Here is a 23,467-nt window from a genome sequence, read left to right on the forward strand (position 1 = left end):
GATTTTTGTCGGTGACATTCCGATTACATAACCTGAACAATTTGATGGTGTTCATATATTGAAATCTATCTATCTGGATCTATATTTCAGTTGTTCAGAGTAAAATATACCAGTCAAAATACATATTTCAAAGCACACAGATATTATGAGGAGGACTGAGGGATGTTGATGATCCAATACCTTTGATGTGCACGATTACTATGAGTGCTATTTGTGTTTTCTGTGTTTGATCATTATTGTATCTCAGTGTTTCTCTCATACACTGCAAAAAAAAAATTCATCAAGAAAATTTCATAGATCTAACAAAGTAAGGATTCTTCTTTACAACTAGATTATCGAGAGTTATCCACATGAATTTAGATTTATTGGATCAGTTACACAAGAGTACAAAGGTATTATGTTGCAAAAATACATACTGTATATCCTTCAGGCTTCTATGAGGTGTTTGCAATACACAAATCCCAGGAACATTATCGGGCCCTGGTAAAGAAGTGGCCCTTTAGAGAGAAATGAAAAGCTCAAATGCGAAGGTTTTTCCTGAGCACTGCAACTCCACTGGCGTCACTGGGTTGGAAAAACGTTTATGTGTCCACATTGTTTATATTGCACTTTGGTGTGATGGTACAATAGATCTCTCACATTTGTAGCACTCCCTGCTATGAGGTCAAACAAATACCACATTTATCCCAGCAGCCAGTGCAACTTCCTCTCAAAAACAGAGGAACTAATTCATAAACCATTGAATTCACGTTAGCGGCGTTCCACGATGAGAAAACGTTCTCTTTGGTCAGCTACAATAAATCCTTCCCTCTGGTCCGTCAGAAACAAGCTCTCTCTCCTGTCCGACACAAGAAAACTGTCTCTAGGGTTCATCATGATGAATCCTTCTTTGTCTTGTCCCATTGCCTCTACCTCGGCATATGACGGATGTCCTGAACCACGTCGAAATGTCATGGCAGGCCAGTGTGTTGGTCGTCTCTAGATATCAAGAACAAAATTACAACATTTTCAAAGCACCTACATATAATTCAATTTGAAGGCTTGGTTTATATACATACACTACCATTCAAAGGCTTGGGGTTGGTAAGATTTATAAAAAGAGGTCAAAAGAACATTATAAATTTCCATTAGCTGAATATGCTTTAGTTACTTAAAGCTCACCTCTATGAAGAAGAGACTGGCGCTGGAGGTGGGATGGTAGTACATGTATATAGTGGCCAACACAGCGACCACCATGAGGACCATGGTTACGAGGATGCCAATGAGCAGACCAGTCTGCTTCTTCTCCTCTCTCCGTTTCTCTGTAATTTCCATCTGAGAGTCTGAGAGAGAAGAGGATATTTACACCTGCTTGTAAAGAACAACAATTACATATTTACATTTTCAGAAAGAAATGTGAGTGGCACTTGGCAAAATGATCTGCAGTACATGACAAAACTGATACATACCATCAGTGAGGAAGCTGGTAGGAAGGTTTCTTATGAATAAGGGTGTGCTGGTGATTTTGGTGGTGAGCGAGGAGGCTGACGTGGTCGATGTTGTAGTTGTTGTAGTTATAGATACAGCTGTCACTCCTGTCTGCACAGCTGGAGTGCTGCTTTTAATGAAGGGACGCTTTCTGTCACAGCTCTGGTTTTTTATCTTAAAATACATCCACGACAAGTCAGTTAAAATGAGAGATGGTGGACTGTAAAAGGGGAACGAAAGAGGATCTATTCACCTCACTTAAGCACCCACTGTCAACCCAGTCTTGACGATACTGGTCAAAACCACTGGAACATCTGCAGAACAAGCATTATTTGCAGCTGTTGAGTAAATGTAGAGTTGAAGCACACCGCACTTTATCTGGCTATTCACATCAAAAATACAAGTGAACCAAGTGTATACCTCTGTAGGCGACTACACCAGCTACAGTTGAAACCGATCTGAGCCGTAACACACATCTCACAGCTGGAGAACTGAAGGCAGGCTGACAGCAGGAGGAGCAACAGAGCAACATTTTAACAAAGACGTGGGTACTACTTTCTGTTTTCTCACAATATGTGATTAACTGTACTGAAGTCAAACATAGAATCGGTCTTCGTTCTAGGGAAAAATATTAATAAAAATTTCTAAGCACCGCTGTTTTCTGTGGATGTGATGTATTTGGTCTAAGCTGAATCTAGTTGTGTCAGCAGTTCAGACTCACTCGGTAGAGGAAGCATCTCAACAGCAGTGACGGCCATGATCTTGGATTTTAAGAGCTCTACCCGATGATATTCATATATTGTTCTCCTTCTAACATCTGTCATGAAACAAAAGACAAATGGAAGGCCAGTATCGTTATTGTTAACTGAAACTATTAAAAATCTTTTCCTGTAGCTCAAACAGTAGAGCGTTGGCGCTTGCAACGCCAAGGTCGTGGGTTCGATTCCCAGGGACAGCAAGAACCGATAAGAATGTAAAATGTGTACCCTGAAATGCAATGAAAGTCACTTTGGATAAAAGTGTCTGCCAAATGTGTAAATGTAAGCTAAAATCAAATATAAATATTTCATGAATAACTTGGTAACACTACAATAAGGTCCCATTAGTTAACATTAGTTAGTGCATTAACTGACAGTGAGCAATGCATTTGTTACATTATTCATTAATTAATCTTTATGTTAGTTCATTTCAGTCCTGACAACTCTCAGAGTGTTTGTCATGGTAATGGATTTGACAATTTTGATATATTTGGTCTTGACAGTCTTGAATAGATCTGCTATGCTGCTGCTGCTGTTATTGCTGCTGCTGCTGCAGAGCAAGTACGAGACTTGCTATTGCCAATACATACACGACACTCAGCTGTGAGCAAGTAAGACATGCTGCTGCTGTACAATATAGCGTACATGAATTACCCAGAGTAGATCAATACAGGTGGAGCTGGGGAAGGTGGAGGGTTTCTGTAAGCGCACTGCACTGCTAAGGCAAATGCTAACCAAATATTTTAAGGTTGAGCATGCGAGCTCATTGGCTACTGATACAGCAGGAACCAATCAGCTGTGCCTTATTCACCTTATTTTTAACGGAAATACGGACACAGCCAGTTGACGGTTTTTTTTGTGCGAGACTTCCGGTCAGGCACTTCCAGTCACTCACTTTTCACCGTAGCGGTTAATCAAACAAGTATTCGTAACAACTAATTCCTCGTTATGGCTTCGAGGAAGACCGGATTGTTTGTGCAGTTAGAGGTTGTCATAATAACTGGTACAAAAGAAAGATTTACTTGGAGAAGTGTTTTAATCATCGAACGCGTAACGAGAGCTGAATGTAATTGCGAGGCGCCCTACGACCTCTAACGTGTATTCATCTGCTATGGCATGTGTAACATTTTTCTGTCAACTCTGCATAATCCTTCGCGATCGATATCGTTAGTTAGCCCAGTGAAGCGAAGAAACGGAAGTGTCGCACAAAAACCGGAAACTGGACCCATATTTACTTCCGCGTTCGAAAATAAGGTGAATAGAGAATAATGTGATTGCAAGTGGATTGAGTTATAGCAGAGAATGTCTAATAAGGGGAGAACTTCCACTCTCAGTAAACTTCCGGCTTCTGAACTGGTTGCAGTTCCACTCTGGTTCCACATGAGGGCGCTCACAGGACGAGTGCAGAATGAATGGAGGTCTATGGAGCTATACCCCTCAAAATCCACTTTTCTCAGGATATAATTTTAGTCTAAAGTCTAGTTGGCTATTTGAATGTTGTAATCGAAAGGAGATGCAAAGAAATGACACATTGCTGGGTGTTAGATTTTTTAGAGTCACTTATTTGCTTTAAAAAGTCTTTTAAAATGTCAATGACTTCATACACATCGTACGACCAGAGATACTGCTTTACGGCAATCCTTCAGTCACTTTGGTGCTTTCGCGCACTGCACTTTCTTTTCTCTCAAGGCATTGACAACACAGCTGACACAGGTAAATACAGTTTTTGTTTTGTTGTTTTAAAAGACCACGCCGAAAATACACACACACAATGCCATCAAGCGGTATCTCTGGTCGTAATCACTCCTTCACTGACCAATCAGCGTTCATTAGCGTGCTAGCGTGCTATGGGCAACAACAACTCAACCTGTAAGAAATCGAAAGGACATAAGTACTCGTTCATTCAACTTTCGACCTATAACCCATGTTGAACTTGCAAAACCTACAATCAAATCTGAGATTTCTCAACGGCAATCGGGTGAAAGAGACAAATTTAGCCGTCTAGCCCCATAGACTCCCATTCATTTTGCACTCATGGGCGATCGCCCCCAGTGGAACTCTGGTGGAACTACAACCAAAATTCGGTTCAATAGGACTTAATAGGGAGTGGCCAGGCTCTGGTTATAGACCTACTAGCCTGCGCCATCTAGAGTTTCATGACAGAACTTTGTATTAAAAAAATACAACTCTTCATTGTTAGTTCATGTTATAGCTCAGGTCCATTAAGATGAAGTACTACAATTGCTAAAAATAAAAATGACATTCAAATAAAATAAAATAAATCAAAGCTAAAACGAAATATTGAAAACAAATAAAAATGATAAAAGCACCTAAAATAAAAAACAAAATTCAAATAAAACCTGAAAATATAAAAAATAAAAGCTAATTCAAAATATTAATAAATACTGTGATTGTATAAAAATAATACTAAAATAAAACTAGTGAATTTAGAATTAACAGGTCAATTAAAAAAAAAATCTGCAAAGAGAAGGATAATTTTCCCATTCAAGAAGAGTTTCTTACTGGGAAGCTGTTCGATCTTATGAAGAACCACAAATGCATCAGAAAGCCCGACTTTCACTGGATGATTCACTGAGCTGATCTTATTAATGTCAATGGGAACCTAAAAGCAGATGAAAGCCGACAATCAGATATTGCATCATCAACACCATTACAGTGATGGCAGCTGCATTTAAGAAGTATCTCAAAAACATCAACCTCTTTATATGCAAAGGTGATTCTTCCATCGTTGTATAAAGCTGCCTGGAAGGTGAAACTGCCGAGATGTGATGCATCCTGGAGATACACATGGTCCCACTGCACAACAAGAGCTGTGGCTAACAGATAGGAAGTAGATTAATAATACAGCCATTTACATATATCACATTCAACAATGCAAATCAGGACAAAAAAATATTATCTGTTCCATTTTACCATTATCACAGTACATGACTGTTGAATTCTGTGAGATGCTGAGGTCAAAATTAGCCATGAGAGGAGCGATGTACTGAGTAGCAGTCAGCATTTTGTGGATAACATCTCCAGTGTAGATGAAACCTGAATAAAAAATGTATAAATATATAATAACATTCAAAGGTTTTGGGGTCAATAAGATTATTATTTATTCATTTTTTCAAGAAAGCAATACTTTCATTCAGCAAGGATTGATGTGACAGTAAATACATTTATTATGTTACAAAAGATTTATATTTCAAATAAACTTTCCATTCAACTAAGAATGATGTATCAAGGTTTCCTCCAAAATATTAAGCAGCACAACTGTTTTCAACATTAAAAATAATATGAAATGTTTCTTGTGCACCAAATCAGCATATTAGAATGATTTCTGAAGACTTTGCCTTCACAGGAATAAATTACATTTTAAAATATATTAAAACATTATAGAGCAATAATGTTTTACTGTTGCAATATTGTTTTATTTTTAATTAAATAAATGTAGCCTTGGTGAGCATAAAAAAAAACTTATTTGAAAAATGATCTATGTAAAAAAAAAATATTTGTGAATAATATTAATAATATTAAAATAAAAAATAAATCACTCATTTGTTTTGCACTTACCCCCTGTCGCTACATGTATTTGCCTTAATGAATGTCCATAGAAAGGGAAATTGAAGGTCAAATTCACTCTCTATAAAAACAAAAACAAAAAAACAACTCAACTAAATTTCATTATGTGCACAAAAATGTGTAACAGTTACAAAAATTACCTTTAAGAAAACTTTGTAGCTGACGTACCAAAGTTTGTCGATGTGTGTTGGAGAGAATTTCATGAACTCTTCCCATGTTCATTTGCTCAATATTTACCCACAAATCCTTGCCTGCACTGTCTGTGGGCCCATAGAATTTGGATGTGTAGTAGACATGATCCATATCTCTCTGATGAGCAAATACACACGTTCTCTCAGATGAATGAATATATGAGAAGATATATAAGAGATATTCCTGGATGTTCACCTTAATGGATAAGTTGCCATGACTGTCATTTGTCACAACTTCAGGAAAGCGCTCTGAATCTAATCTGCCGTGCTCTTCATAGCGCTCCAGACTGATCTCACCCACAGGTTTGGATGAGAGCATCCATCTCTTCCATCTTTTATTGTAAAGCTTGAGGTTTACACCAGCACTCTCTTGCTTGGAGAGCCTCTCAAAGGTGAAGTTAGAGACACCTGATGAATTAAGATTATTGACATTTTACAAGCTGCATTGTCTGTGTTGCTACGCAACGAGATTCATTAATAAACTAAATGCATGCTAATTGTTCTCTGAATCAAAATGAACAGAATGTAACAGGATAACATACTTTCAGCTGTTTTGATAACTGAAGAATGTAACATTGACAAGGATTTTTAGCAGCCGTGGGACTGCAAATGACCTGTAATGCAAATAAACACAGTTCCTCACATCCTGCAGTGACAGGAGTGTGTCCAAAGTACTTCTTTCACAGAAGAGGGTGAAACATGCTCCGAATTCCTCAGTGCTGGACGGGTGGAGTGTGAGGGCAGGGCAGTGTTTTGACTGGGGTAACACACAGTTCGTTTCCAGTGTCCTTCTCATTTGAATTCTGCCAACATTATTTCTATACCTCAAGCACAAAGGTGCGTTTCTTCTTTTTCTGTTTGGCATTGTGACATGTCCTCTGGTTTATCACACGCTGACAGATCGCAGGGTACAGTGAGCAGGCATGTGCCAAAAATGGTCTGCATGACCAGTAGCTACTTGATGAGTAAAGATATGATGATAAAAAGATAAATTATTATACAGTCACACTGCTTAATGACTAAGCCGGGCAATATTACTCTTTTACCCCTGTTTTCACAGACAAGGCTTAAACCTAGTCCCAGACTAAAATGCATGTTTGAGCTGTTTTATCTGAAAGAAACTTGCACTGACATATTAGATAAGTTTCTGCCATTGCTTTGCCTCTAGATGCACACCAGTAATGTTTTATAAGGCACATTTATAAATGTTATTTAAATGTCCCAATTGAACTGTGGCTTAATCTAAACCCTGTCTGTGAAACCAGGCCTTAATCTTTCTGTTTTACTTCTACTTGAGAATAATGGGTGCCAATGCTTCTTAGATGATTTGGGCCAATTCATTTTTTTTTTTTTTTTTTTGGATCTCAAAAATATATTGAAAATCCAATACAGTCAATGATTAGAATATGCTTGTTCTATGATAAAAACAAAAATGTTTTTATGGTGCTAAACAAAGTATCTAGGTGGTCTTTATGGAGAAGATACTTTTGATCTTCTAGGCTAAATCATTGTAGTTTTATTAATAGAATTAGGAATACAATGTACTCTAACGTTTCGATTACATTTCAATTCATGTATTTTTAAAGCACATTTAAAGACACGTTGATCCAAAGCGCTGTACAAATTGAGCCGTAACATAAAATAAAATAAAGCCCAACCCATTAATGAAATCAGAGGGCTAATCAGTATTAAAAGCCAGATAATAATATTTTTAAGTGCAGATTTAACACATGAAAATTAATCTTTCTAGTTTGCCAGCGAGTAAAAAAAAAAAAAAAAAAGCAGTAGTAAAGCATAATTACTTTTCGTCACTATATGTGATATTTTAGACGACTGAACGAAAACATGCAAAATAAATGAATGACTTACCATTGGATGGCAATTCCTGAATGGCAAATTTAACCTGAATAAAGGCGAATATTCCTAAGAAAATATGTGGTCTTGCCGGTAGTGCCATAACCAATTACATTTAAATTGTCTTTGCACATTAATATCGAGGGAGAAGAAGCCAAGTACGACGTTGAACTGCACGCGAGCAACGCGCATAATCCGGTGGCACGTTCAGCTCCGAACACACCCACGCGAGACTGTCCAGTGACGTATGAGAAGTTCATTATGGGCCATTCTACAGAATTGGTTCAAACATCTGGGCAACATCTTTAAAAAATGTGTATTTTTCCACAATTTTTAATGTATGCAAATAATTTGCAGCATATTGTATTATCCAAGTACACAATTTTAATTGGACAGTTAATTCTCGTATTGATGTATTTTCAGAAGGTTTTGAAATATGTTGCCTCTCCCCAAATTTGTCATAACCGAAAAACTATAATATATAATTTAATAACAAGGGTTAAATTGACCTATTAATATTTTGTTTACATCTACCTTGTAAAAAAATTTTTTTAAAAAAAATCACAGGTAAATCAATAACAATTACAATTTTAACAATATTACAAGTGTAATTTATGAGATTTGTTGTATTTTCTTTGTAAAAGCCATACAGTTAATCATACTGATTTCAAAGTTAAGGATTAGTTTGAATATTGAATCAAACACCATCATAACATCATAGTTGATCATTCAATATACTTTATTTTTGACAAAACATCATCCAGTTTCAGTCGTGAATGCACATTTTCGGTAACGAGTGAGAGTAATGTTTTGGTAGCGACCACATCACATTACAGAATTTTAACTTGCATACTAAAATATACTAAAATACTAATGATTTGCATAACTAAACAAAAATGTTGTTTATTCCCACCAAATAAAGGATTATGTGTTCCCTTTTGTCACTACCAAAACAATGTCTGTTTTGACTGTTTCGATAGTGACAATTTTAGATACTTTTGAGCCTAGCTCAAAGATGCTAAACAGCATGTTAGCTAGCACAGTTCTGAACAGTTGTACACACATACTTTTTTTTTTTTTACTACATTTTATGGAAAAACACCCCAAAAAAAGTCTGCTTAATTGCAGAAAAAAAGGTGTTTGGTAATGAGGGTCATTAATGTTACACACAGATTTTCAGATTTTGAACACATTTACCTAAGATTATGGGACCTATCTACTCACTATGTAGCTGTGAGAGAGAGGGACACAGGAATATATAAGGGTGTGGTTAAAATCAGTCTCAGCCAGTGGACTAAAACACTATTTCGGTAGTGACATTTTACACGGGACATTTTTTACAAAGAAAATATAAAATACATTTTTTTAACTTCACCTTAAAAAAAAAATAATCAAAAATATATATTTTTAAAAACAACAATGGAAAAATGCTAAAATTATTTAAATATTTTCACGAGTTAAAATTTAGGGGTTAGGGTTCGGGACAGCCCCCATCCAATGCAAATTACCCAAGAAATGATGGTTTTATATAAGCTTACTGATATTTTAAATATTATTGAGGGTTTCCATTGATAATAAAAGGATCTTAGTAAACATCTAAGATTTGAATACTTAAATGTTATTTAATGTGTTTTTTGGTTGTGGGAAAGCAGTTTGCACCAATTCTGTAGAATGGCCCATATAGTCAAAGCTGGTCAATAGCCACAGAGATATTGTTACAAAGCTAAAACCTTGACTTCCTAATTATGTGTACTTGTTTTATATAATTATTTTATTTTGGTCTGGTTAATTTCATGGCATCTGTTAATTTCTGACACAGCTGAAGCCTATAATAAAATGTTGATCAGAAAAGCAAACAAAGAATGGCCCATATATAGGCTACTTTAAGCTATTTAAATAAATCTGTAATATTAGCCACCACTGTCAATGAAAATATATTATGAAATCTTTATTATAGTATACTCCTAAATGTATTTGAACTTGAAGGGAACACTGCCACACCAGTTTTTGTGTGTGTGTGTGTGTGTGTGTGTGTGTGTGTGTGTGTGTGTGTGTGTGTGTGTGTGTGTGTGTGTGTGTGTGTGTGTGTGTGTGTGTGTGTGTGTGTGTGTGTGTGTGTGTGTGCGTGTGTATGAGCTGCACAAAGTGAATGTGGTACAACAAAGCACAGAACACTTTTGTCAATATAGTATTCAACCACATTGAGCATATCACTCTGGAGTCAACAATGTCTCCTAAATGTGAACAGCAGACTTTGTGTCAGCATAAACAGAGCCATAATAAGCAGTGGATAAACACAGACATCACCGGCATAAAAATCAGCTTCCACCTTTTACTTTCATTTATCTGGGCACTTAAAACTGATGTATTGCACCCTTCCTTGTGGGCCTACTTGTAAGTGTATGGATGAATGTGGTTATGTGAGAGTGTGTGTGCTTGTTTGAAAGGCAGACAGTAAGAGAGAGTATTGGCTTACTGTGAGGAAACTGGTTCCTATGAGAAATGAGTGGATTAGTCGAGTGTGACATGTCTCATAGGGCTGAGAGGATTCTCTGGCCCATAGGTTTGGAAAAGTCAAACACCCCTGTCCTGAATGATGTTAGGTCAACTCAAGATTCAAGGGTTTAAAAAAAGTGAAATATCAGACATAGCCTTTTCCATCCAAACCTCTACTTGCTAAGATTTCTTTTTGGTGAAGTCGAAATTGTCTGGTTTCATGGGTCAAACCCCATTTCCAGTGCATCATAAAGTTCTTGTAATTTGCCTAAACTAAATGAAGAAAGCAGTCATACGATGTGGTGTCATATAATACAAAGCTGCAGTAGGAAAAGCAATAGTGTTAACTGATAATATTTTCAGCCTTATAAAGTGAATAAAAAAAAGAGCAAAGGTTGGGTTCCTGACACTCTAAATAATGTTAGTCGCACATAAGTAGTACATCTCTTCAACATATTTCAGTGCAATGTTGTTATCTAAGTAGTATGTGAATATGTAAATTAAAAAAATAGTGTTAAAAATAAATGAAAACACCTTTGAAATGGCACTGTGGCATGCAAGTGCCACATGCTAGGCCTGAATTTGCATGACAGACAATATAAATTACATAATCTAGAAGTATATAAATGTTTTACATTTATACGATATAAAAGTTATTATATAGTACTAGAGATCGTAAGAAACACATAATTTCCAGTACATGGTGCTGTGTTTGGCAATGATTCAGTCAGCCAGGCATTCGGCTACTGTTATTCCAAATGTGAATAACTGCATTTAGTGTGGAGGATTCCAGATTATTTTTCAATATAATAGGAATATGGAAGGCATAAAGATGACATGCGATATATTTGTTTCTATGTGAGTTTGGGATTGCTCATTTTATGTGAAATATTCATCATTTTCATTTGTTGAAAGTGAAATATTGTCATTGGAGCTGTCGTTCTCTGCTGTGGATGTTAAACCCTGGCAAAAACAGGAATAAAAAACCTTAAAGATAAATTCTTACAACATTATATGCATGTAAATTAGAAAAAATACTCACACTCATGTTGCAGTCAAAGCGGCTGTAAGTAGAGTTGCTAGGCACGTCATCTTCAAGTATAGACTCCCTGTAAAGATACAAAACATGTCTGTCCTCTTTTCTTTTTTTGTCATTCTAATGAGTTGAGTAGTACATACCTTTTTCTTTTTTTATTCAGCACAAAAAGGACAACACCAACAGTAAAGATCACCACAAGTGTCACTCCCACTCCAACACCAATACCTACAGCTGAACAAACCAACAAATGTTTTTGTATAATGAAAATTAAACATCAAATACAAATCATTTTTATTTTTGGACCAGTTCATGCTTCCCTGAATGAGGAAATTAAATTGCATTTGAGCATTTGAGTTCTCAATTGAGCAGCCATTTTGAGAGTTTGATTTATTATTTGATCATTTGAGCATTTGATTTATCATTCAAGCCGCTGTTTTGAGAGATTTTTTTATCAAAATGTCTTGTTTGAAATACAAATATCACAACTTTTTGATCCAAAATGCCTTGTTTCTATTTATGAGGAAATATGAGGAACTGAAATCATGATGGGTCTCTACATTTTTGTGATGAGTGCAGGTGATGAGATGAGCTGATGAGATAATGCTATGAAAATAAGTTAAAAAAATCATTCCTTGGCCAGTATGACCAGAAATGAGAATCATTCTCAATTCACCCTCTATATGCAGGTGTAACAAAGAGTTTGGATCTTGAGTGAGAGATGTATTTAAGACTGGCAGGCATTAATATATCTCTTACTGTCACTAGAGTGTGGAAGTTGTGAGGTGGGATCTGAGTCACAAGGCCCAGGAATAATGTGAACATCATCAATAGCTATACTTCCTTCCGGACCTTCTCCCTTCAGGAATTCAAATATAAACTGTGGAGAGAGGAGAAGACAATGATGTACAAATGTTTTGTGGTTTTGCTTTGAGTAAATCTTAAAATGATTCCCATTGATCCTGTGAATTCTGCATGATAGAGTTCGATACCCAGAAAGGCTCTCGGTATGACACATAGATGTTGCTTGTCCTCCACACGTCGCCCTGATCTCCTGACTCCACCCATACTATCTGGCCACGCTTATTTCCGCTGTTATGGATGGTCCTAGGAAAGAAAGCGTCTCAATGAATTGTGATGCAAGTACATACACATAAAAGTTTTTTTTTTTTGTTGTTGGTCATGGTTCTGTACCTGTTATTGACGTATAATATGAGCGTCCCAACTTTGTATCCATACATATGATACCAGAATGTGAAGCAGTGCCCCCTGCTGTCAGGTGTGAATATCTCACTCAGGATCATAGCAGTGTCTCCCCAGATCCCCACAGAACTGTCCATATAAAGGTAATAACCTACATGCACAAGAGCATCACAGAACCTGTTTACACCTTAAATGAAAACACCTTTCATTACTCACTTCTTTAGTGTGTTACTGTGTGTTGATAAAAGCCTGTTTTTTTATCAGATTTTGATTAATCCCTGGGAATCAAATCTGCTGAATCATTTACTAAAAAGACTAATTTGTTCATTAAAGGTGCAGTAAGCGATTTCTGAGAAACGCTGTTGATATTTGAAATCACCAAAACAAACACGCCCCAACCAAAAAGGATCACACCTCTATCTTGATAGCTCCGCCCACAAATTCACAAACAGGTTATGCAGCACAGGCACCTCCCCCCTCATGAGTGGACACGCCCCTTACTGCTGATTGGCTTCAAGTCTGTTTTGGTGCACGTTCTGATCCACTTTCAATAGCGTTTCTCGGAAAACGCTTACTGCACCTTTAATTCGTTCAGTGACCTTTTCTTTTTTTACATTGTTGCCAGTATGTAGGTCACAACAAATGAATCACTCATTCAATTATTTACTCAACTGATTCATTAAAAACACCTAATTATTTACATCCAAAACAAGTCTTACTATCCTGAATTGAAGGTTGTGTGCTTCAAATTTACGAAGAGACTCCAGAAAGACGTATGTGTTTTCCAAATTGTTCATAACTAAACAAATTTTAATGCACAAATATCCAGGCTACAAATATATTGTTTTTCAAGCCCAATTATCTTGACTGACAGGTGACAGATGACTAGGCTTCCCTTAACTCTTGTCCGTATTTGCAATTTACACCACAAAAGCAATGAGGTTAAGTGTATTTGATGATCTCTAAATATAGTTGGAATGACTAAATCACAAAATTTGGAACCCATTGTAACCAATATTAAAAGCTACACTATCTAGTAGCTGAAAAATAAAATTGCAATGCGTTTTGCGAAATAACATTATTTTGTTTCAATGTGACAACAATGACAGATTATGTGTATAGATATGTGAACTACATATGCAATCCCACAAAAATGCATCCCAACAGCCAAGTTTTTCAAAGAATGGTTGGGTAAAATAAAGACTTGAAGAAGATGGATTTGTTTTACACTCTCATTGTGTAGCTTTAACGCTGTGATTGGATCACCCGAAACAGATCTTAATACAACAAGTAAACAGGGTCACAGTTTAGAATGTGCCCGAGACATAATTCCAAATTCAGAAAGGCACGGAAAATGAATAACGCATTCTACGGTACTGTGCTCCCTCTACGCAGAGAATGCGAGATTGCGAATTGGAAAGCAAAAGTAAAAGCAAGCGTGCATTCAAAAGTGATTTCACAACCCGCATATTGATAATGCTCCCTGATGCCCACAAATTATATATACAATATAATTACCCAACTATATAATTGCAAGAGTATGCAAAACTATTGAAATATATTTTTCCTCCCATCTCATTTCCCTTCAGGTGCTCCATAGAATGCGTCATTATCTTTCCGAACGTGGTATTCAGCTTCGGGCACATATCAGATCTATCTATATACTTCCTTCATAAACTTCTTCATGACATTTTAATAAAGCTCAGTGAACTCCTTCAGCCCACCTGTGGAAGTGTTGGTGGTGTGGTCCACACTGGGTCGTGTGTGATTTCCAGTACGTGCCTGGGCTCTGAGCCAGTCTGCATCATCCACCTCTATCAGATTCATCCAGCTGCAGAAGTTTGCCTCGAAGTCACATTGTCCTGAAGGAGTGCAGGGATAGTTTGAAACCTGAACATCATCAAGCGCTATGACTCCCTGTTCAGTCTGGCCTGCAATTCCCTCCACCACAATCTGAAAAGACAGCTGTATTAATGAGGACACTCCTGCAGTTCCACATCATTAAACTCAAGGGTACAAACTGTAGTATAACTTGTGGCATTATTTGCAATAATATGTGATTGTAATTCTGAAATAATGTGCTGGACGTTTCAATCAGTCACCAGATGCAACGCTGACTCACTCTGTAGTCTGACCCTGAGAGGGTTAGAGGGGTCTGGGCAAACCTCCACAGTCCTCCCTGCTCTCCAGACTTGGTCACCAGCAGGGGCCGATCTTTGTCTGAGAACTGTTGATACACATTTAGGGTCCCAGTGCCCTGTCCATCCATGTAATACCATAGCTGGAGACACTTGGCATCACCTGGAAAGAAGATTATGTCTTCTCATGAGAGTTTTCTACCCTGAAGTTAATAGTTTACATATATCACAGTTAACAGAAAGATACAGAGTTTTCTCTCACCTGTTTGAAGCAGAGGAGATGTCATTATAGCTCTATGTCCTTGCACATGGGTAGGTGCACTTTCCATATAGAAGTAGGATCCACTCGCTGTGTTGGTTGTATGGTCGAAACCAGGTCCAGATTTAGATTTTACATTATTTCCTGACACTCGGATCCAGTCCAGGTCATCATCGGCCTGTTGTATCCAGCCACAATCCCCCTCTTCAAAGTCACAAAGACCCTCTGAAACAAATATTAGCTGGTGAATGTGATATTCATAAACATTTATTTTTTCAATATGTAAAGATGCGCTGATAATAAGCTTCTGTCCAATATTTAAAAAAAAAAAAAAAAAAAAGACTTTTATTCTAGTGAATTGAATTTAGGCATTACATTGTAATGTGTAATATGTAAATTAGATATTCATTTTGAGAATTGCTAAAGATTTAATTTAACAGAGTTATTTAACTATTTTTATATAGGCTACTTGTATATTAAACAATGTTTTGTGTTTTTAAAGATGAAATTTAATTGATCCGTAGATTACTGCAAAGGCAATACAAATGTAAAAATAGGAGAAATTAGTTTGCGTGATTAAATATTCCATTTTGGCTGTTACGAAAATATCAGCTGATAACGAATATGTCATGCATCTTTAGAAAAAGTATTTAATAAACTGTAAATGTTAAAAAATATGTTGTTTTAAATCACTACTCATCAAACCTAGTTCTATAAAGAATTTTCATTTAAAGTTATACAATAAAGTTTTATGGTCAAGATCTCCTTAATCAAATCACCCCTCTTCCAGGCTCACATTTTTGGTTATTTTATGGTATATATAATCAAATTGTCTTTGACATGAATCAAATGTTAAATTTGGTCACTTAGCTGACAGTTTGATACTGAAAGACAGTAACTAGATGGATGAATACAACATTATGTTACAGCTGTGCCAAATGCTTGTGGTGCTCTAATAAGCATGGAGGACAATTCAACAGGGTAATGTGAAAAACAACAGACCAAATACTAAGCTACGTTATTAATTACCTGTGGGAGCACAGGCACCCTTAGTGACGGATAAATCATCTATAGCAATGTGCCCAGACTGTCCTCCAACTGAAGCCTCAATTAAAATCTGATGAACATCTGTCAGTTTTACATGACTCTGAGCCAACTGCCATTCATTCCTCTGAGACCCTTCCCTCAGCCACATCTACAGTTTTAGAGACAATTTTTTTTTTTGGAGTTAGTATAAAACATTTTGCATTCCTTACATGTGACATTAGAAAATGCCCAGAAAATGTTTTTCTTTTGAGTCTTACTAATGTGATGTGGTTGGATGAAATGTCATATATAGACATTCTTAATGATCCCACTGTTGCTCCAAACATGTGATACCAGAACGTGAAGCAATATCCATCAGGTCCAATAGGGGGCGACAGAGGAGACTTCAAATGAGCCATTTCCCCAGTTCTGCCATGACTTGAGCTCTTGATGTACAAATAATACCCTGTAAAATAACAAAAGACACATTAGGACATACATGATGATTGACCTGACACGGATAAGGTGGAAATGGTTGCTGGCTCACCCTTTCCACTGGTGTGGTCACCCAAAGGACCTGTATTTGGAGTCTCAGTCGGTCCGTTCCATCTCTCCCAGTCTAGGTCCTCTGCAGCTCCCTGGATCCACCCACACAAGTCCTTCTCAAAGGAGCATGTGACCAAGGAAAAGTCTAGAGTACAGAGGAGAAGTGAGACATGATCTCATCATCATAATGTGGGCTCAGGTCACTGAGCAAAACTTTCTCAAAATGTAAAAATGTAAACTACTGTTCAAAAGTTTGGGGCTGGTGAGAATTTTTTATGATTTAGAAAGAACCAAGGCCTTGATTTGATTGATCAAAAATACAGTAAAAACAGTAATATCGTGAAATATTACTTCAATTTAAAATAATTGTTTTCTATTTTAATTTATTTTAAAATGTAATTTATTTCTGTGATGGCAAAGCTTTCAACAGTCATTACTTCAGTTTTCATTGTCTCATGATCCTTTAGAAATCATTCTAACATACTTATTTGCTGCTCAGTACAAATTTCTTATAACTATCAGTTGAAAACAGTTGTGATGGTTACAATTTTTGTGATGACATTCTTTTGTACATTATAAATGTCTTTACTGTCACTTTATCAAAAAAAAAATTTAATCTTACTGACCCAAAACTTTTGAATGGTAGTGTAAATAAATAGTCACAATATTTCACTTTAATCATTTCTAGACTAATGCCATGGCCAGGTAAAATAGGATAAGCTTGTAGAAGAAACAGGATCATTATGCAGTTCAGATTTGTATACATTTCCATCTCAACTAAATTCTCAGCAGATTCCCCACCTGGAGGTTGGAAGTCCTTCTCACAGTTGTGGAAGGAGACATCATCCAGGGCAGTTGTCTGAGTTGTGGGCAGGGAACCTTCCTGTTTGAGTGAGGTCTGGCTGCTAAAAATTAACTTAAATGGGACACAAAGAAAATATGTGCATATTCATGCAGAACACTTGCCTAATAGGTGTATAATTTGAGCAAGGGATCCTAGAGAATGAATCCCAAAAGATCAGACTCATGATGGGTGCTTTGTGTTCCATACACATTCACTGTGACATACCCTGTAAGGCTGGTCTTGTTTGCCCAGTGGTAAGTGTTCTGGGACCCACTCAACTGAAGTGCTGCTGGATCGTGACCAGAGCAGCTTCCTGTCCTCTCCCTTCTGCAGAATCACGCTGAGATTGCCTGCACTTCCAGCATCCATGTGGAAGTGAAACCTAGTGCGCAAGAAATAGTAAGGACAATTGGGTACAAGGAACATGGCAAGTGTTGTGTAACAGTATTTGTCTGTTTCACAAAAACAATTTTTTACTTCCCTTTAATTTACTCCAAATTAACATGTGGTCTTGACCCCAGTTTTGTACAACATAATGATGAGTGAACTCACAGAAGCTGACAGTATGCAGAGCTGATAGGCAAGGATGGGCTCTGAAACACAGCCTCGTTCTTAGACGGATCCATTATAAACGTCTGCATGTAGTGCCCTGAGGATAGGTAAAGGGTAAAAAGAAATATGAATCATATTTACTTTGATATGTTTTTGTCGTGGATTGATATAGCATTTAATTACCTGTTCCAGTGGTGTGGTCAGTAGGCAAGTCTGTGTTGTCTGTGGCCTTAACCCATTGCCACTTGTTAGGACCTACACTTATATCACTCCATTGGCACAGTCCATTCTCAAAATTGCATGGACCTAGACAGACAGACAGACAGATATACATATATATACATATACATTCATACCAATCGATAGATAGATAGATAGATAGATAGATAGATAGATAGATAGATAGATAGATAGATAGATAGATAGATAGATAGATAGATTTTAGAAAATTAGAATTTTGACTATTATATTTTATTTTTATACATATTAATCCTGAAGAAAGAAAATAGCAAGAAAATGACTCACCGCAGATTTCTTCATCCTCCCCTAGAGGGCAGTCTAGGTCATAATTACACTGAGCACCAGCTGCAATGCATGTTACACCATCTGACCGCCAGCAGTGAAATTCATTCTCCTGAATTTGACAAACCATGTCAATTTATTAATAAAAAGATACAGCTTTCACAATTATTTTTATCAAAAAATGATAAGAGTAGCAAAAATGAGAGACAATATTCACTCTTCATCTTTGTACATACAGTAGTATAGTCAGTGTATGCAATATTTACAACTGAAATTTCCTGACCTTACAAGGGTTGACTGTTGGTGAAGCTGAAGAAGCATCAGTCACTGGTGTAGTTGCTGTAGCTGGTGTCATCGTTGGCTCAGGTGTGACTGGAAGCTCGCTGTTGTCAGGATCATGAGCACATGTCACAGAGAAGGAAATATCATCCACCGCTGTTTGCGATGCATGAGCCTCACCATTTCCCACATGCTGGAAAACAATCTGAAAATAAAGGCAGTTTTATTTCTAACTGATGTTATACATTATTTAAAGTGTTATTTAAATGACACATATACTGTAAAAAAAAACAAAAAAAAAAAACAACTCTGACCTTGCTCTTAACTGCGGTAGAAAAGGTGACTTCTGCTCTGTGCCAGAGGAAGCTCTGTGTCACAGTCTTGTCCCAAAGTATATTGTCATCATCTCCATTACTTAGCGTCCTCAGCATGACGACTAGCCTGGAACCAGCGCTGTCACCATGAGAATAGTGGTAGAACCTCACCTGCAAGAACAAGGTGCATCAGTACATATGAAAGAGACTTTGCATTACATTATTTGATCGACACATGACTCACGGTGCAATCAGAGCTGGGCAGCAGGGTGCTGGAGATGATCTCTGCAGTCAGTTCATGTGCTGGAGTGATGAAATGACCTAGAACATGCCACATGTCCTTCAGAAATCATTCTAACACGCTCATTTGGTGCCTTAAAATTCCTTGACTGTCACTTTTGATCAGTTAAATGCATCCTTGACCATAGTGACACAAAACCTTTGAATGTTGGTGTACAGTATGTGTATTATTTTGAGCACCTGCTGCAGTGTTGCGGGTGTGGTCTCTTGGTGGTCCATGCTTAGGCCAGGCTTGTTCTCCATTCTGCAAAATCCAGCCAGCTTCCAAGTCACTCTTCTCCCACGAGCACATGCCCTGCTCGAAACTGCAGCGATGCTTATAACCCTTTACATCTAGACCGACAAAAGACAAGAGATCGTACAGTTCCTCATACAATGTTACTGTCCTGCAGAGTTCATCAGTGCCTTTAAAACTTTGACACTATGAGGCCTTGACAGAACCACGTTTTTGACAGCTTTAGCTTTAGAAAGTCATACCACAGAGCTCTTCATCAGTCCCATCACCGCAGTCATCGCTGTAGTCACACACTCTGTTCAGCTCCACACACACATGATTGGAACATTTGAACATGCCCTCTTGACAAGATTCATGAGGCTCTGAAGGAGAAATAATGGATGATGGACTAACATCTTGGCCCATTAAATAATGCTGTGTTAAAGGTTAAAGTGATCTGAGAGCTTTAAAATGGATTTATCAGTAAGAATAAGTTGATGTGTTTGTAACCTGCCTGGAAGAGTGCAGTTGAAAAAGGTAATGTCGTCTATAGCAATGTCCCCGAGCTCGCTGAAGGTTCTGGTAGCTTCAAAGAGGAGAGTGAAAACCTGATGGGTGCGACCCACACTCAACTCTGCCCGATGCCACTCATCTCCATGGTTACTAGACATCCACCACAAGGGCGTTCTCCTTGGACCTTCTTGGAGGTACACTTTCAGTTCCCCAATGCCTGGCAAAGACGAGATTGCATTAACTACAGTATAAATCTTTTAGTATTACCTGAAGTAATTTAACACATAAAGATGTCTAGTCTTACCCTCTCCAAACATGTGGTAGTAGAATTCAAGCAGACACTCATTGCTGGCCTCTTTCATGGCAGGACTCTGAAGAGCAGCATAGCTGTTCTGGTCACCATGGCTGGCTTCTACTGCCATGTACCATCCTATGACAAATATATGTTTTTATTATTAAATTACACTGATAGCATTCTGTTTTTGCATTATATATTAGTTATGGGAATTCTGACTCATTCAAATAGTTTGTTTCAAGTCATTATGTGGTCCATGAAATCGCTGACTGGCATATCACACAGTCTAAAATTCTCAAGAACAGCCATATACGTACAGTATGTGCAGGGTTTTTTTTCTATTAAGTTGTACTATAAGGGTGTTAATTGTAATTTAATTTATTCCAGTTCAGTTGGTTGCTGTCATGATTCAGCTCCATTCATGTTATGATTCATTGCCATTTCAAACCTAAAAATTTTTGGCGTTTACAATAAAAAAACAATAAAACAAACAAAAAAATAATAAGAAATGTATACTTTTATTCAGCAAGGTTGCAATAAATTGATCAAGACTCTGAAGAGCAGCATAGCTGTTCTGGTCATCATGGCTGGCTTCTACTGCCATGTACCAGCCTACGACAAATTCATGTATATGTTTTTATTATTAAATTACACTGATAGCATTCTGTTTTTGCATTATATATTAGTTATGGGAATTCTGACTCATTCAAATAGTTTGTTTCAAGAACTGGTAAAAAAAAAAAAAAAGATTCAGCAATTCTTCACGTCATTATGTGGTCCATGAAATCGCTGACTGGCATATCACACAGTCTAAAATTCTCAAGAACAGCCATATACGTACAGTACGTGCAGGTTTTTTTCTATTAAGTTGTACTATAAGGGTGTTTATTGTAATTTAATTTATTCCAGTTCAGTTGGTTGCTGTCATGATTCTGCTCCATTCATGTTATGATTCAATGCCATTTCAAACCTAAAACTTGTTTGCGTTTACAAGAAAAAAAAAGAAAAAAAAAAGAAAAAAAAAAAGAAATGTATACTTTTATTCAGCAAGGTTGCAATAAATTGATCAAGACTCTGAAGAGCAGCATAGCTGTTCTGGTCATCATGGCTGGCTTCTACTGCCATGTACCAGCCTACAACAAATTCATGTATATGTTTTTATTATTAAATTACACTGATAGCATTCTGTTTTTGCATTATATATTAGTTATGGGAATTCTGACTCATTCAAATAGTTTGTTTCAAGAACTGGTTAAAAAAAACCAGTTCTTGAAACTCAGCAATTCTTCACGTCATTATGTGGTCCATGAAATCCCTGACTGGCATATCACACGGTCTAAAATTCTCAGCAAGGTTGCACTAAATTGATCAAAAGGGTCAAACAAGATGTTTATAATATTACAAAATATTTCTATTTAAATAAATGCTGTTCTTTTTTACTTTCTATTTAGTAAAGAATCACAAAAAACTGCATCACCATTTATACACGTATAATATGCAGCACAAATGTTTTCAATATTGATAATTACATATGTTTCTTGAGCACAAAATCAGCATATTATAATTATTTATAAAGGAAGACTGAAGTAATGATGGAGTAAAAATTTTGCTTTGCCATAGCAGGAATAAATAACATTTTACAATATATTAAAATAGAAAACAGTTAGTTTAAGATGTAATATAATATATAATTAATTAATAATATAATGAATATATTAATAATATATATGTTTTACTGTATTTAAATTAATGAGCATAAGAGACCTCTTAAAAAAAAAAAAAAAAAAAAAAAAAAAAATTCACACCAACCCCAAACATACACATTATATAGTACATTCCAGGTTAGTTGTTCTCCAAAATATCTTACCCAGCTCTGTGCCAGTAGTGTGGTCCACTGATGGGCCAGTGTTGGCGCTGGTTGTACCATTCTGGTCCCGCTCCCAAACAAACTGCCCGACACTGATATCTTTCCATTCACAAGTGTCTGTCTCAAAGTCGCACCCAACAAACACTCCACTTTCCACGCTGATGTCTGAATGTTAGTCAATGAAAAGACACTGACAGCAAACATCCCTCAAATAATGCTTATTTTCACCACATCAGCTACATCAATCATTCAAAACAATTATTGTTCACTGATTAAAAAGACAGTTTACCTTTGCATGGCTCATTTGTCAATCTAATGTCATCCACTGCAATGTATCCTTCACTGCCTGTTTGAGCCTCTATGCGAATCTGATAACAGGTTTACACAGGTTATATGATATGATTACACACAAATGGATACAATATAATGGTGAAAGTTAAAGAAATAGATAGGTATTTCACACCTGAAAGGGTTTGGTCTCAGCCACAGTGATAGAGACATTTTCCCAACTGTTCGCAGTGACCTGTGTTTCAAACAACAGTTCTTGCTCTGTTGCACCTGAATCTAATAGCAGTCTAAGGATCCCAGGGTCACTGCCAATAGAAAAGTGCACAATAAAAACTGCATTATCACGCCTGACAGTCAAACAGTGGAAGAGAGTGCAGAAAGCAATTAAGAACAGACCTTCCATTTATTTGGTACCAGAACTCCAAACAGGAGTCATTGGTCAGCCGGATCCTTTCAGAGGTCAGCACTGAACTACTTTTTTGGCCTTGCCTGTTCCTCTGAGATGGGCTCAAAAGAAATTTGCCTGAAAAAGGATCAGAAAAAAAACGTCATGTGTTGTGTCTCATCAGCTGTCCTGCTATCTCATTTTGGCATTATCCACAAACATAACTACTACAGGAGATCAGGAGATCAGGGAGGTTAGTCTGACATTTTTCCTCTAGTCCTCACCATCTGCAGTGTGAGTAGTGTAATCGAAAGGAGGACCGCTATAGTGACCGTCTGCATGAATCCAGTCATGTTCATCTGTGAATCCATTAGCAACATTCACCCATGTACACTTTCCTGACTCAAAATCACAACTTCCTGCTTGGGAACAAGCTCCAGTTTTAACAGAGACATCATCCAGAAGAACAAATGACTCAGAGTTTTGACTGAGCTGTGCTCTGAACGCCACCTGTGTGCACATGCAAAATTAG

General features: G+C 37.1%; 2 protein-coding genes across 3 annotated transcripts; both read right to left on the reverse strand.

Moving 5' to 3' along the window:
- Positions 1 to 17: 17 nt before the first annotated feature.
- Positions 18 to 5,913, reverse strand: plxdc2a (plexin domain containing 2a). The gene is made up of 9 exons (XM_084412313.1): positions 5,160 to 5,913; positions 4,944 to 5,062; positions 4,749 to 4,848; positions 2,189 to 2,284; positions 1,888 to 1,969; positions 1,721 to 1,781; positions 1,449 to 1,641; positions 1,162 to 1,322; positions 18 to 978 (listed from the first exon to the last, which is right to left on the reverse strand). Exons 1-9 carry the CDS (start codon positions 5,248 to 5,250, stop codon positions 751 to 753), a joined length of 1,131 nt encoding a protein of 376 aa, XP_084268439.1. The 5' UTR covers positions 5,251 to 5,913; the 3' UTR covers positions 18 to 750.
- Positions 5,914 to 6,258: 345 nt separating this feature from the next.
- On the reverse strand, positions 6,259 to 19,960 carry LOC311292595 (apical endosomal glycoprotein-like). Of its 2 annotated transcripts, none has more exons than XM_084412303.1 (22): positions 19,851 to 19,960; positions 19,554 to 19,706; positions 19,318 to 19,394; positions 19,074 to 19,244; positions 18,764 to 18,964; positions 18,484 to 18,592; positions 18,142 to 18,264; positions 17,959 to 18,055; positions 17,632 to 17,788; positions 17,364 to 17,478; positions 16,564 to 16,707; positions 16,295 to 16,482; positions 16,020 to 16,185; positions 14,994 to 15,215; positions 14,716 to 14,894; positions 14,318 to 14,546; positions 12,585 to 12,744; positions 12,383 to 12,497; positions 12,150 to 12,270; positions 11,534 to 11,624; positions 11,397 to 11,463; positions 6,259 to 6,412 (listed from the first exon to the last, which is right to left on the reverse strand). In XM_084412303.1, the coding sequence occupies exons 1-22, from the start codon at positions 19,942 to 19,944 to the stop codon at positions 6,359 to 6,361; spliced, it is 3,033 nt and encodes a 1,010-aa protein (XP_084268429.1). In that variant the 5' UTR covers positions 19,945 to 19,960; the 3' UTR covers positions 6,259 to 6,358. The 2 variants fall into 2 exon arrangements, with proteins under 2 accessions (XP_084268429.1, XP_084268428.1); XM_084412302.1 differs by lacking the exon at positions 6,259 to 6,412 and adding an exon at positions 8,650 to 11,317.
- Positions 19,961 to 23,467: the final 3,507 nt, after the last annotated feature.

The sequence above is a fragment of the Rutilus rutilus genome (genome assembly GCF_951802725.1).
Source record: "Rutilus rutilus genome assembly, chromosome: 6".
NCBI lineage: Eukaryota > Metazoa > Chordata > Actinopteri > Cypriniformes > Leuciscidae > Rutilus > Rutilus rutilus.

Bases quoted from the DNA above. Each gene is read 5' to 3' on its own strand.
- plxdc2a (XM_084412313.1), bottom strand. From the start codon at position 5,250: ATGCTGACTGCTACTCAGTACATCGCTCCTCTCATGGCTAATTTTGAC. The intron at 1,782-1,887 runs GTATACACTTGG...CTTGTTCTGCAG, and splicing joins TGGTGTAGTCGCCTACAGAG to ATGTTCCAGTGGTTTTGACC. The intron at 979-1,161 runs GTGAGCTTTAAG...CTTGATATCTAG, and splicing joins CCAGTCTCTTCTTCATAGAG to AGACGACCAACACACTGGCC.
- LOC311292595 (XM_084412302.1), bottom strand. From the start codon at position 19,944: ATGTTCAAATGTTCCAATCATGTGTGTGTGGAGCTGAACAGAGTGTGT. The intron at 12,271-12,382 runs GTATCGAACTCT...CTCTCTCCACAG, and splicing joins CATACCGAGAGCCTTTCTGG to TTTATATTTGAATTCCTGAA. The intron at 11,318-11,396 runs GTGAGTATTTTT...TGTTTTTGCCAG, and splicing joins GCTTTGACTGCAACATGAGT to GGTTTAACATCCACAGCAGA.